Here is a 15,480-nt window from a genome sequence, read left to right as displayed (position 1 = left end):
CCTTCTGACCCGAACATCTGTGAACCTATGAAAACTCTGGTGGTAGATTATAACTTGGTCAAAGCAGTTTGGCTTCCTGGCTGCTGGAATTTCAGTAAATCAGAAAGTTGGGTATGAAACATTGTCTAGCTGCTTATAAAAGCCTCATTTGGCAAATGGCTAGTTGCCCAGTATTGCATAGCAGATGTTTAAATCTTGTAACCCAGTTCAGTACTGTGTAGCAATGCCTGCTTTCCAGCCACAGACTTATCTGGAAAGGGGAAAACACTGAAATTGGTCGGTACCTTGGCTGCTGGTAGTTCTTGATTTCAAAACTACTAGTAGCAGCCAGGAAATGACTAGTAGTCATGGAGATCCAGTTGATTTTTTTTTTTTTAAAGTCTACTAGCCTTCTTAATGACAAGGTAATTGCACTATAAAGAGGTATGAGCCCCAGATTACCCATTATGTCTGTACCAACTTGGTGGCTGGCTTAATGCAGTTTAAGTGGTGCCTTTCATATAGAAATCAATGGGAAATGGCTTATGCTGTTCACACAATTATAAATGGCTACTGAATTAGCCATTAGTTGCTGCTGAGGCTTGGCAGAAGACCATGCCTTGAGAGTGGCAGTATATGACTCTTGTTGAATTCTAGGCATCACTATGGTTTACACTTTCTTTTCATCCCAGTTCAAGGACTTGAATCATTTACTTGGATTCTGTCTCGTTTGTGACCCACTGAACTTTTTACACTATGGCTGTATTCTCTCATTACTCCTAGAAACCCAGTCCATAGCCTACCTCATCTCATTGTTTGAAAGAATTTTGGCACCAGCTTGATTTTTTTCCTTTAATTTCATTCTGACACCTTCCCCCACCCTTATCTTTTTAACCACATATATCTGTGTGCATGCTTTGTTTGTGCTGCAAAACATGTTGAAAAGCTAGAAAAGTTGCCCTGGCAATGAATTATAGCAGTTATTTTAAATTGCATTGGAATTTATTTCAGGGCAGGCAACAGAAATATTAGGTCAGTGGTTTCAACGTGTGGTCCATGGACCCCTGGGGGTCTGCAGATTGTCTAACGGGTGCCTGAAAGATGACTATGATCAATCAGAAATATGTGAATAGTCACACTTATAATTCAAAGGGGTTTGTACCTCTGTTTGAAATTTTTAGGGGTCCACAAATGAAAAAGGTTGAAAACCACTGTGTTAGGTAATTCCTGTTAGAATTTATAAATACAGCATACCAACAATGCTCGTTCTCTGCCAGCCATCCTAGATCCTACATGCTATTTTGGGGGTGAAAAAAAGTTTGGTTGAAAGTCTTAGGGAAACTTTATAGTATGCTAAGTTTAATTCCTTAATTTTAGAAAGAAAAACCTTCTTTAGCTACATTACAGCTATTTGTTGGGAGCTGAAGGAGATCTTGGATTCCTGTGGTTGCTGTGCTTCAACCAGCCTCTGCTTAAATAAGAAAAAGAAAGTAAAATGGTTTCCAAATTGTGCTCCATGGGCAACTAGCAAGTCATATGATTCTGACCTACCCTCTTGTATGTGTATGCTTTTTTTTTTTAATAAATCAGTCCTATTTCTATACAAACAAGGAACCTACAAGATTGACCCTCCAGCTATGTCAGACTGTCAGAGACGCGTTTCCTCAGGCTGGCATTTGTTACCTAGGACACTACTGTAGCAGACATAATGAGTTACTGTCATATCATGAGCTGTCAGCTTTTCAGAGGCTGGCTAAAATGATCTGCCTTGAGAAGGAGGTATGTCAGATTTACTGGAGCTGCTTAAAAATGCTAAATGACAGCAGATGCAGAGATCAACATCCTGATAAATCCTTTCCCAGCAAAGGTGCAATTACTTGCATTGCTCCCTTCATTTTTTTTTCTTCAAGTACCTTTTTCATATTCTAGTTTACATCTACTTTACTTTATTATAGTGCATATGTTAATAAAAATATATTTTTAATAATTTAAAATGAATCTTAAGTCAATTTATCTAACTTACTTAAATTAGACTTTACTATATTTTGCATTTTGAAGTATCCAAAATAAATCATTAAAATGTTAGTTATCAGGCCTGGTTTCACTCTTCCATAAATACAGTGTTAGCATAATTTGAGAGAAGCTAAACTACAGAACTGCTTTTATTCAATGTAACTTGTTTTCTTTTCCAGATCAAAGTATTTTAGAACATGTTCAACTGGAGAACATTTCACTATAGAGGTAAGTACTTTTTTATTTTTGTTTTAAACCTTGAAAACTTTTGTAAAGTGTGCAATCTAACTAGGCCTTTAACATTTTTCAAGGCTTGTACAAAATGGGAGCTCTTAATGCTTTAGCCAACTGAAGTAACAGTGCTGTGAAAAAAAAATGGTGTCTTCAGTGGTGCTTTCTGTGGTGGAGCAGGTAAAGGTAAATAAGGTAAATAAACCTTGTTGGACCAGTCAGAAACTAATTTGTAGTGCATGTAGGAATGCAAGTATGTCATCTGCAGCATAGATGGGCTGCTGGAGCCGCACTGTGGGCCAGTGCTGATGAGGACTCTCCAGGAAAGTGCCCTTTGGGGCACCAGCAGCAGGACCAGGCACGCTCCCCACCCTCAGCTGGCAGTGCAAACAGCCCAGTCCTGTGCCTGTCCCGCTAACTCGGGCCATGCAGCCCAAGTGGGGAGGCCAGGGCAGGCCAGGGATGGCCCCTGTGATGAGCAACTCCAGCTCCTATCCAGAGTGGGCCACCGCCTGGGCAGCTAGGTGCTATTCTGCTGTGCCCCAGGAAACCACAGGCCTGGACCACCTCACCGCTACCAGGGATGGAGTCAGACCGCCTGCCATACCCTTCCGGTAAGCCCCAACAGGGAGGAGAGTGGGGGGAAACGGGGCGCCACAGCCACCTGTGTCAGCACCAGTTCACCTACCTGCCCCCAGGCTGCACACCTGGAGTCGGGACCTGCAGCAGGGGTGGCCCTCCCACCATTCCTTCCTTGTCCTGCCTGGCTGAGTTCCCCCCTGCTCCCTGGACTTTCCTGCCCCAACGTGCAGGGAGGCAGTTCAGAACTTTATTGAGCAGGCTGTGACCTCCCAATTAGGCAACCAAGGGTCTGTGACTTGCAGAGAAACTCGTCAGTGGCAGCGGAGATCTCTTCCTCAGCTGCGAGTGTCAGGGTCTCTTAACATAGGCAGAGAGACCCCTCCAGCCGGTGGCGCACGTTGAAGGATAGCACAGGGTTGCCTGAGGCGCCGTCAAAGCTCAGATCCCTGTGCCAGGTTCTCAGCTGCACCTGGGACACCATGGCAGTCAGCAGTAGCTGGGTGTAGTGAGTTGGGAACCCCTCGCTGTATTCAAACAGCTCATCATTATGTGCCTGGGAAGTCTCTCAGTAGGGGCAAACTTAGGGTGCAGGCCATGTGCAGCAGGAACCCTGGTCTTAGACAACTCTCTGGAGAGGGCCACCAAGGAGAGTGGGGGGACATCACCAGTTCTGCATCCGGGCCAGGCAGGAACCCCTCATCCCACCTAGGCACCACAGGCCTGGTGGCACAGGAGAAAACTGCCTGGCCTGTAAGGTGGAGAATGGAGAGGAGCTGCCATGGCAGCTGCCAGCAGGAGCCAGCCCTTGCCTGGCCTGGGGACAAGACAGGGAAGGCAGGCTGCTTGCCACAGATAGCAAGTAGCCTGCCTGCCCCTGTGGAGGGAGTGGAAATAGAGGGCTCAGCCAGTGGCCACATGTGTCAGGGCCTGCCCAGCCAGCTTGCCATGGTCCCTGGGCACCTGTGCACACATGATCCCCAGTCTGAGGCTGGGTAGCACACAGCCCCTCTGTACAGTCCATGTTATCTCTGAAATGCTGCAAACTCCTACAGACAGCCTTTCTGTCCTTGCTCTGCAGGTTCAGCAGCTGCACATGGTGAAGAAGCACCAGTCACCAGCCAGGACACTGCCACCATCAGCTGGCACCCTCCACATGTGCTGCCTCCACCATGGCACATGCATGACCGCACCCTTCTGCTGGACAGACTGGTCACAGTGGCAAGGGAGCGGATCATGGATTCATGGGCTTGGCAAGCCTAGGACCTGGAGCAAGAGAGGGACCAGGAGGTCCTCACCTTCCAGGACAGGCTCCTTGCCTCCTACTACCTACCTATCACTGTACTTCTACCCCACTGATCCCCTCTCCCCCCACCCCCTTACAGTTCAGAAAGGACATTGTACATAGTCACACAGAAAGCAGGACCTTTATTGTTGATGCATGATGAGGTTAGGGAAGGATGCGTTGCTGGGAGGGAGGGAGTGTGCTGTTGGGGAAGAAGGGGATCTGTGTTGCAGGGGGTGCGAGTGTGTTATTGTGGTGGATGAAAATAAAGTTTGGTGTTGGTTACAAACTGCCCGTAGTATGCGTGGTTTTTGGAGTTGCCCTGTGGACCTGGGGTTCATGGGTGGCTCCTCAGGCGCCCTACTGCAGGGGGTGGAGGAGGTGGTCCTCAAGCATCTTGTGGACACAGTGCCCTGTCTGCCACTACCAGAGGAAGGGTAGGGAGCATCCATGGCACATTGGCCACAGGCTCCTAAGACAGCACCTCCAGCCAGGCTGCGTCTGCCCCTGCCAGAGCCCCCTAGTATCCGGGCAGCTGCAGACCCTTCTGACTGCTGCAGGGGGACAGCAGGAAAGGAGCAGGCCTGGATCTGCCTACCCCCATTGGGAGCAAATCTGTGCCTGATAGGGTGCAGGTATAGACGCGTTCTTAGGGCAAGTTTACTGCATCTTATTTTATTGCTCAATAAGCTTAAGACAAGTTAATAGCACATGTAGATGTGCCCATAGCATTAAGAAAATAAGTTATAAGGAGGGATCCTGGTTTTCTCTGTTTAAAAATCTCAACCTCTCTGATTAACACCCCCAAAATCCGCAATGAAAATGAAATGCTGTATATAGGCATCAGTTTAACACAATGTTTTATCGATATATTTGTAATTTTGAAGCCTACCAGTGCCTCAATCACTAAAATAAAATAAATTATAAGTGCCTGTAAGTTTTGGCATTTGATTTTTGGGTTTTTTTATCATGGAAAATCAGAGCTCCTCTTATCCGCTTTGCTCACGAGAATGCAGGTCAAGGCCCAGGTCCCTCGCTCCCCACCCACAGCCTCCTCAGCCCTGCCAGAGGAGTCCCCCAGATGCCAGGGACCTAGATCTGTAGCCCCCTGCCCCCCTGCAGCAGTGCCCAAGCCCCTGCTGCCACCCGCGGGAGGCATCTGCTGTGGCAGAGTGGAGCACAGAGCCCATCTTCCCCCTCCTCTAAGTGCAGCATGGCCAGAGCGGAGCCTGTGGGGATGGGGAGGGGCTGCAGGGTGCTGCATGCTGCAGGCACGAGCACCCTGCCCTGCTGCCCTTCGCCAGGGCCTCCACAGCCCAGTGGGTGGGACCTGGCATGACAGGGCAGAGTAGGAATGGCCAGGGAAGCTTGGTGCCACTGCCAGGAGCCCCACGCCACCATGGTGAGGCGCCCCCTGTCTGCCCGGCAGCAGCAAGGGGCATAATTCTTCACTGCCATCCCCGCTGCTGCCAGGCATGGGCTTGCAGCAGCAAGGAACATCCCCACTGCCATGCTGGGCTGCGGAGGCCCTGTGGGGAGGAGGGCAGCAGGACTGGGAGCCTGAGCTCACAGTGGCTAGGCTACCCAGCGCACAAATCTGAGGGGCATGTGCCCCTTATGTCCCCTAGGAGTGCATGCAGTGGTGGGGACCCAGTCATCCGTCTCATCCCCCCCCTGCAATGAGTTGCATGCAGCTCTGTCCCACTTCCTGCCAGGGCCCTACAGCCACTCACTCCAGTCCTGGGCCCTAAGCTCCACACACCCTGGTGCAGATGGACAGTAGCCCCAGCCCTACCCAACTCCCTCCCTATGGGGTCCTCAGTCCCCCCCTCCCCCTGTGAATCCTACCCGAGGGAGCTGCTCTCCAGTCTGCCATATACATGCACAGGGCACCCTCTGCCTGACTGCCCTCCTGCCCCCTCTGGGACTCTGCCAGCCTGCAGGGAGCTCTTTAGCTCTTTGCAAAAGTGACAAATCTGCATGTTTCTCCATTAAAATGAAAAATCTGAGCTTTTCTCAGTTAAAAGGGAAAATCCACATTTTTTTCTGTTTTTCTGCAGGAAACGGAAAACCCAGATCCCTGGTTATTAGGTTTTGTAGGGATGTTGATCAGGCTAAACATAATATCTATTTTCTGCAGTTATTTCGATAATTAAATATTTTGTCTTTGTGTAACATTTCTGCAACATAAACCAAACAAATAAGTATGTTATATTCAAAGAAGTACAGTATATCAGAATGGCCAGGCTTATCAATAAGTCTTTTTTTTTTTTCTTTTTGCAGTTTGAAAATCTAGTGGAAAGTGATGAGGTAAGTACTTCTGTGCTGTATTATAAAACCTAGTTGTAAAACATGTTTTCTATTAATTATATGTAGTCGTAAGATAAATATCTCCAACCTAGTTGTAATCAACTCATGCATCGACCTATTTGAAATGGAATTGCTGCTATTTAAACCATTAAGTTTCCTTCCCCAGAATACTAGTACTGTAAATATTATTCTTCTGATTGGGAACAGTTTTTGAGTGGAAGAGGGATAGCAAAGAAAAAGCACAGATTCTTGCAGTCCTTTGGGAGAGGGGAGGAGTTGTGGGTATTTTGAAAGCAAATTATTCAGAAGTGTGTGTGTGTGTGTGTGTGTGTGTGTGTGTCCTTCATAACTAAAAATAGTTGGTTAACTGAAACATTGTAAGAGCAGTAACATTGTCAATACTGTGTTTATATGGGCAATTTGAGGAATGTTAGTTTGGGCCCTAAACTATTACAGGCTCTAATTTGAACTTTTATAGAAGCTTTGGAGGTTGTACTGAACCCCTTCTAGTAGCACGTGCCTTAGAATTCCTCTCTTGTGCCCTGAACTTCATTTCTTAAGCCAAATGCAAGGAGGTAGTTTGCTGATTATACAGTTCATTAGTTTCTTATTGATTCTATATCTGCAGTCATATGGAAAAAGGACTTCTGCTGTACAGCTTTTTTTTGTCCAGTTTACATAATTGTATACCTTTTTAAACTTAGCCTTATAAATTCCTAATGAAGGTATTCAAATCTAATAGTCCTAAATCTGCCAAAAAGATACTACTGCCTTGACTGGAGCAAATTTCTTTTCTGAGGTATTTGTAGTGTTTAGTTCTACTGCACAGCATCAAAAACAAGAAACAAAGAGCAACAAGCACAAAAGCCGAAAGGAAAATTCTTTCTGATCTAGCTCTTCAGAAGTGTTTAGATAAAGTTCTAATCTATGCTTTTCTAGAACAAGACAAGCTAGGAAATTGCAGCCTCCCCTGGGAAGGGATTGCTTAGGTCTCTTCTCCCTTTGTAATGGAGAATTAGATGAACAGATCAGTGATGAAAACCACTGTTCTACAACCTTTTCTCATTTGCGGACCCTTAAGAAATTTCAAATGGAGGTGTGGACCCCTTTTAATTGTAAGTGTGGGTATTCACATACTTTTGATTGATCATAGTCCTCTTTCGTGGACCACTTAGACATTGTCTCTGGGCCCCCAGGGGTCTGCAGACCACAGGTTGAAAAACACTGATGTAGAAGTATGGAATGGAAAGATGTACCGAAAGGTACTTTGTCTGAATCAGACAGGGGCATGAATTATGTAAGCTGTTTTGCTGAGGAGATAAGGGACAGAATAAATTGACTTGCTAGAGCTGTGAGCTATTCGAAAGAATGTCCAAAATAAGCTTTACAAATTCAGTGACAAGCAAGTTCATCCTAATAATGATAGACAGTGTTGTTAATGTAATCTTAAAAAAAAAAAAATTGTAAAGTTCCCCAGTCCATCAAAGAAAATTAGTGTTTTTCATAAGGACCAAAAACACTCTTGTTCCAGGTGTAGTTCACATCTGGGTAAAACTTGAGTAGCTAAGCAGATGATTGGAATGAGGAGGGTGGAACTTTATTGCAAAGTCCTCAGCGTTCTGGAGGTATTTTCGGTAGCCAGTAATGAAACTCTTTGCATCCATCTACTCCAGTAAAAAGGTCAAATGCACATTGACTTGTTTCTATTTTAAAGATTAATTGGGTAACATGCCTCTTTTAATTACTTGGATTTAAATGTTTAATTTGTATTTATAATTTAAATCATAGGGGGAGAGCCCAGGAAGCAGTCAGAGGTAAGAATTATTTGTCTCAAGTGCTTTTTTCCTGATTAACTTTTCTGTCTCCTCTGTCATGTATGTGAAGGTCTGAGCTTACCTATCAGAACTGATACTCAGCTGTCTGTTCAGAAATCTCTATTATATGCTTCTAAATGGGTAATTTTATTCATTTATATTTCTGTTTCTAATAGTTTATTAAATGTAATGCAACATTGAACAATTTAGAATGAATTGACAATATTGCTTTAGTCTGGAACAGGAAAACCATCTAATATCTTGCATTAGTTTTTGATGCTTCCACTTCCTTCATTGAAAGGCTGTGACATTTGTTTTTTTTCAAATGTATTTAAGTTTCTTCATTAATAGGTATTGTTTAAAAATACATTAAATGATTGTGCATAAAAATAGTCTTAAACAGCTAAATTAATATGCTGATAAATAAACCAAAGCTTAATATCTATACAGCAAGACTGCTAGCATGTTTAAAATATAGGTATAAAAATTAAAGTTAATAACTTTCTTCAGTTGTACTAAGGTAAAGCAGTGCAGAAGTTCTGTCTATATTCTACTTCCGTTACCATTTTGTTGTTTGTTTTATCTTGTCTCTCCTTTAAACTTGTATCTTGGAGGTGTAGTTTTGCTGCATGCTAGCAGTGCAAAAGTGATTGTTTGTAGCATCACTTCTGCCTGCCCTGCACATTTTGCCCAATACTCACCCCGCCAAGTCTCCCTCGTGTGCTGAGAGCAGGCTGGAAGGAGGAAGCTGCATGCTGCTTCAGCTTCTCCCTGCAGCTTGGGCAGGAGCAGCTCTGGGCTGCCCCCATGCCTGTGTCAGCTGGATGTTACACTGGTCCAGGTAGGAGCTGTGGGGAGGAACAGTGCAGGGAACCCAGCTCAGCCAGGGACAACGGCAACGGTGTGCAGATTCTTCCTTCCAGTGTCTGCTCCCTGCCAGAGAGAGAGGGGATCCAGGCTGAGATGAGGAACTTGACAGCTGCTGATGCTGTCCTGGTCAAACCAGGCTCCCTGTACTGCTGCTTCCCAGAGCTCCCAGGTGAAGCAGTCTGATACTTGATTCTGAGACCAGGCTTTGTTTTCCCCTTGTTGAACAAGGGGAAAACCTCATTCTGGAACTGAATAAGTACAATAATCTGTTTCACACATTCAGTCGTTTGCCAGTTTTAGCTCCACTACTTTAAGGAGTGGGGAGGGAATTTTAGTCTGCCGGTCTACCTGTTGGAGAATGTATTAATTTTATAATTTAATTTTATAAATTTCATTTGAACTTTTTACTAACAAAAGGTGTTTTGGTTGTCTCAACATGCAGGACAAATAGTGATGTTTGAGCAGAAGAGAGGAAACGCAAGACACTTTTACATGTGCTCCAGGAGTTAGGAGGGGGTCAACTCTTTTTAATTAGAGTGGAGAGTCACTCTTATTAAAGCACTGCTTTGTCTTGTGTATCAGCTCCCCAGGCTTAAAAATGGTGGTGGGGATGCTTGAACTAAAGCTCTTCAAACAAGCTTTAGTTCAAGTACTCCTGCTGCCATTTTTATGCACGTGGATGCTGATACACAAGACGCAGGAGGCTGCTGAAGCATGGTAATTGCCACACTCCAGCAGACTCAATTAATCGAGTCCATTCGATTATTCCATTGATCGAGTCTGCTCTGACATACTGGAATTACAGTGCATCAGAGAAGCCTCCATGCTTGTGTATAGGCACCCACAGTGAATGACTTGCCTTCAGTTCATTGGGGCTTTAAACTGCTTGGATGTGAATTGTACTTTTAGCTTCCTACTATGTTTGGATTAAGAAAACAGTCAAATTAGACCATGAGAAACAAGGCTGTTTGAACAGTTGAGAGATACAAATTAACTGTCATTTATTAGGCTTGTCTCTTGTCTCCAACTACAGTTTAGAGCTAAAGTATACCACCTTTTTTTCCTCCCTCTTGCAGACCTCTGACTGAGGAAGAAATTGCCGATCTGAGAGAGAGGCATTATGAGTCCATTGCTGAAAAACAAAGAGCAGTTGATGTGAAACTTCAGTCCGAGGTAAATAATTGCAGTGGTTTGTATTACTTGGGTAGTCTAATGATTAAAAATAATGGTCTACTTCAAAAAACTCAAAGAACATGACCTTTTAATTTGTGGTGAAAATTGCTTTTGCATTATTTTTTCATATGCTTAAGAAACAAATAGTTTTTATAATGTTCACTTAAATTTTAACAGTTTTTTCCTTGGGAGAGCAGAGTGAGCTGTGTGTGGTGGTCAGGGAGAAAGGAAAAATGTTGTTAATGAAAAACTTAATGTTACCCATCTTAATCTGTTGTGGCAACTCACTGAATATGATGTGGGGATTAGGGATCACTTTAGATTAAACCTCTTTATTTAAATGAAATTCAGATGCTTCATGTTTGACATTTTCTACCTTACACTATAGTGTTCTTCATAAAACTTACATATGCATTTAAAACATTGCATTGTTTTCAAATGTCCATTTAACAAGTCATTAGTTTTTTTTCTTATAAGCAAATTACAATACTGTAGATAATCAAAGTTTCTGGTGATTGTGTTGTGGTCAGTTTTATTTTTTGTTTGTCTTCATGAGTAACGTTTTCTTTTAATTTAATAAGCTTATGTTTGTATTTATAGGCAGATAGATAGGTTCTGCTTTTGTTAACCCTTATTATTTTGTTTATATACAGTTAGCCTTACAAGAGGAGAAGTTAAGAATAGAAGAAGAGGCTTTATATGCTGCACAGCGTGAAGCAGCCAGGGCAGCAAAGCAGAAAAAGCTTTTGGAGGTGAGGGGAAAAAAACCCCAATATATATCAGAGCTGCTGTTCTGTTTTTGTGTGTACACAGTTTTATTTTCTCAGAAGTTATATCTGAGAAGCAGTTTAGCTGGCAGCAGTGCCTGTTTCCATGTGTAGTGCCTGCAATCCTAGCATTAAGTATTTTTAGCAGAGTAGCTCCCATTTTGTATAATGCAGCTATGCTTATGAACAGTGATGTTAAATAGCTGGTGCTTATCGCTTTGGGCATTTTCATTAACCTTCACTTAAATTGGGTGTATTCATATATATACTTTTGTAATTCAGAGAGCAGTTGCTGGTTGGTCTTCTAATACTTACTGCTTTTAGTTCTTCATATGGGTACAGTTTTATGAATAGTAACTCTGGGTTAAAAATCCAGCATGCCTTTTTTTTTTTAATGGTACACCTCACTGAAGAATGTGATAACATTGTTGAAAGATTGCAAGTATGTAAATGTTTCATCTGATTTTTTTTTTTCACCATCAGTTTGAACATACTTTAATTTATATGGGGTGATGGGGTCAATTTAAGTGAAATTTGTGGCTGTGGTCACAATATATCCAGGAGAACAGGACTTCTTCCTGAACACTGATGTGTTACTTTTAAGCAACTTTTATCAGTCCGTGTATCACCTCACAGAAGAAAAGAATCCATGCAGTCACAAGATACCATGGCAAAACAGTTCATCAAATCTTCAGTCTTACAAGCCTAACAACTATAATATTTGGAGTACAATTTATTAGATACTATAAGGCAAGGATGAATTCTAGTTGTCTTCCATTATCACGTGTTCCCATAAATTCCAGGTGTCTTTCTAGTCTACATTTTTTTCTTATCCTGGTACCATGTTGTCTCTTCTTTCTTGATCTTTTAAGACTGACTACACTTCTGGAATTTGGTTTTTGTTTCTGCTCCTTTCTGTGCTTAAAATAGACCTTCTTAAGATTCTGTAATACATCTTTTATTTTGAATAAAATTACATTCCTTGCAAAGGGACTCCAAATCACATTAATCAATATGAAGTGGAGAGGGATAGGAGGAAGTCCGTTAATCTTTCAAAATATTTCAGGTCATGTAAGAGTGTTGTAACCATGATTGTCCATAAATTATGCGAGAAGCAAGGATTTCTTTGGGTGAGATCTATTATTGGATCAACTATGTGGTTGAATGGAAGACATTCTTCCTTAGGTCTGATCACAAGATTTTAAGTGATTTTTATTATCAATAATTATTTGTTAGCTGCAGCTAGACAAAAGAGTACACAATTTTTTTAAAACTATTCTATAAAGTACATTTTGGGAATATGACCTCAAGTTGTAACATTGACATGATGAACTGGAAATCGGTTCATAATACGTACTAATCAGCAGCAAATGTTGGTTTCTGTGTACTTGCTGGCAAACACTGTTCTACTAAATCAACAAACTAGTTTTTAATTGGAAATATAGTATTATGAATCTGATTTGGACACTGTTATTTATCTTAAATATGCCTTAAGTGGATCATTTGATTCTACTAGTAGTCACAGTGGGTGTCTTTACAAGTGCTTCGAAGTGGGCGAGGGAGGGGAGAAGGGGAGATACTCTAATTAGAGTGGCTCTTGGGAGCTATTCTAATTAAAGCACCCACAGTGTTTCATATATTCAGTGTCCTACACTTCCAAATGGCAGTGGGAATGCTTGAACAAGCTTTAGTTATACACCCTGGCCACCATTTTGAAGTATGGGGATGCTGAATTACACGTGCTGCTGAGGCTGCTGCAGCAGATTCAATTAATCAAATCTATTTAGAACATGTCGGATCAGGTGTCGGGCACGTGTATAGGTGGCCCCTGTGACAAAAATTGTTTAACTAGGCGTTATATAAGCAAAAAGATGTCCTGAGACTTATCAGTTTGCTGCTTTTCTTGATGTTTGTGGTGGATCCACATAAAGAGAGAACTTCAAAGAATTTGTGAGAAGCTACTTTAACAAATTTAAAGATGGATCTATTGCTATAGCTACACCAGTAGCTAATATCAAAGTTGACTTCATTAGGTCACTGGCAGTGTTATCCTTTCCTTTCCTTTCCTCCCTCCAAACCATATTCTGCCCCCAAATAACATCATTGAATTGTGGCAAAGGAAGGCATTCCATAACTTTCCAATTCATCAGAAAATTGTCTAGTTATGCAGCAGTGTTCGCTACGTGTTGTAGGAACTCTGCTAAGAGAAGAAGTTATAACTTATAATCGTGTTAAGTAATATATTTTCATAGATGTATTCAGCCAACCAGAAAGAATCCTACTGGTCATGTTAGAGTGAGTGCTTACATAAATCTTTCGTTTTACATATTTCCACTATCCCCACTTTTCTTTGCTCTTCTCTTTATTATACATCTGCGTAAATATGCAAACTGTGTGTGTCTGTGTAATCAAATCCTAATTTCACTTTTAGCTTTTTTTAAATAATCTTATTATGGGGGAAACAGTTTACCTTTAAAAATATATTACCAATTTTTTTTTTTCCAAGAGGTCTGAGGAAGAAAATGCCAGGCAACTTAAAACATCAAGAAGGAGTTAAACCTGCTTCTTGGGGCTGAAAAAGGGATTATTTTATTAGACTGTCTGTCCCTTTTTTTCAAACCCTTCTTGCATAATCGTATATAATAAAGGCTGTAAACTGCAGAATTTAAACAAATCAAGTAGCTTTGGCCACAACAAAATGAAGCTTCTGCTCATATAAATCAAACACTTGCAATGTGTCAGTATTCCTTTGTGCTGAAGTAAAATAGCATGTAAGGAAATATATTTTTCTCTTTTTAGAAGTAGATTTCATTAGTATGTCAGCTTCGGTGTTACCTATTGACCACATTCTAAGGACAGAATAAACCAAACAGATCTTCAAACCTCAGCTCCTTCTAGAAAACCTTACTGGCTGTGCTGAGGATACAATAAACAGAAGGAATAAAAGTAGTTTGTGAGCAGGCTGCATCTCATGATCAAATCTGCACACACAGTGTGCTAGAAGGCTCTTGCCTTTTCCATTAAGATGTGGAATTGTTACAAAGACTGCCTCTGGGATAAGGAAGAAAAGAATTGCTTGTATCCATTACATACTTGTGACTTTTTCAATCAGATGCTTACTTAGGTAAAGTTTTATAATGATTCCCCTAAATTAGGGGAGCTCATATAAAATTTTAGGCCTTCTAACTAGGAGGTGGTAGATTCTAAGGAAAAAGCAACTTGTCATGGTATGACATTTAAAAATAATGTTAAGTCTGTTTCATTCTTGAAAACTTGCTGATAGATGGCAATGTACACTTTTTTTTGGTAGCATCATAGACTACAAAGAATAATGCAGAGAAGCCAAGTGAGTAATAATGGAGAATATCAAAGGTAAGACATGAAACAAAGTTGGTTTTTTTTTTAATTGTTAGGGAATAATAAAGTGTTTTCAGCAGCCCTCTTATATAGCCCGACCACTTTTTTTTTTTTTTTTTTTTTAGCAAGGGGGGTAAATAGTCATCCATGCATCTATGTTGTACTGCATTTCACTGGGGTTACTAAAATTGTGCAAACAAAACTCCATCCCACTTCAAAGTACCTAAATTATCCCCCTCTCCCAGCGTGGTGTTCTTAATGACTTAAATTGTACATTTGTGTCATAACTATAGATTAGTCAAGTGTAAAATAAATGAATTAGGAAGGCATTTGCCAGTCTTAGAAGACAGAGATGCAGACTTGGAATAGTGGGAGTGAAAATGATGTTTATATAAACATGATAGTTTTACATAAGCTCATTTTTTCTTCCATCAACTTTATAATTAAGTATTTAGGTAGGGCCCCAATCAGGTGCCAGATGAGGACTCACTAAAAGATGACCATTCACAGAGACTTAAAAATGATAACCCTAGATACATTCTGAAGAACTGTAAATGCCCCACATTATCCAGAGGAGTTAGTGATGGTAATAATGTATTGTTTTTACAGCTCAGTGGCAGAGGAGGATTTTGATTCTTATTTGAGAAATACAAAGTTCCAATATGAAGCATTTCGTAGTAGTAGTAAGTCTCTTGTTGCTTTTTTTGGTATTGTTGTTAATTGTTTGCTAAATATCTTGAGGGAGCAGACTGAATGACTATCATTCTCCAAGGAGAACTTTTACTGTGCCCTGTTTTTTAATCTATACTTTCTGAATAACACCAGGTAGGACTGTGTATCCTTGCTTTTTTTTTTTTTTTTAAGCTTTTGAGGCATCTCTAGGTATGCCTCTTGTGCATCACAGGCAGATGTTCAGACTGTATCCAGCATTCAGGCAGAAGTTCCTTCTGGTAAAATAAAGTGTATATGAATTTGATGTGTTGTAGGAAAAGTTGCTTTACATCAGGGCGGGCAATTATTTTGGGCAGAGCGCCGCTTACTGAGTTTTGGCAAGCCATCGAGGGCTGCATGACAGGCAGCCCAGGGCAGATTAATATTAATT

At 41.6% G+C, this 15,480-nt stretch overlaps 1 protein-coding gene across 2 annotated transcripts in view; it reads left to right on the top strand.

The window, feature by feature from the left end:
• AP1AR (adaptor related protein complex 1 associated regulatory protein) overlaps nt 1–15,480 on the top strand; it is a 34,651-nt gene that overhangs the window by 10,433 nt on the left and 8,738 nt on the right. For both annotated transcript variants that reach the window (XM_006271535.4, XM_019500079.2), the window contains exons 2-8: nt 2,172–2,220; nt 6,371–6,397; nt 8,186–8,211; nt 10,158–10,254; nt 10,908–11,006; nt 14,332–14,393; nt 14,988–15,061. In XM_006271535.4, coding sequence (XP_006271597.1) covers nt 2,172–2,220; nt 6,371–6,397; nt 8,186–8,211; nt 10,158–10,254; nt 10,908–11,006; nt 14,332–14,393; nt 14,988–15,061 — 434 coding nt within the window. The remainder of the gene's footprint in view (nt 1–2,171; nt 2,221–6,370; nt 6,398–8,185; nt 8,212–10,157; nt 10,255–10,907; nt 11,007–14,331; nt 14,394–14,987; nt 15,062–15,480) is intronic.

Source organism: Alligator mississippiensis, chromosome 2 (genome assembly GCF_030867095.1).
Source record: "Alligator mississippiensis isolate rAllMis1 chromosome 2, rAllMis1, whole genome shotgun sequence".
NCBI classification, from domain to species: Eukaryota; Metazoa; Chordata; order Crocodylia; family Alligatoridae; genus Alligator; species Alligator mississippiensis.
Note: the sequence above shows the minus strand (reverse complement) of the source record. Positions and strands in the feature narration are given on the sequence as shown.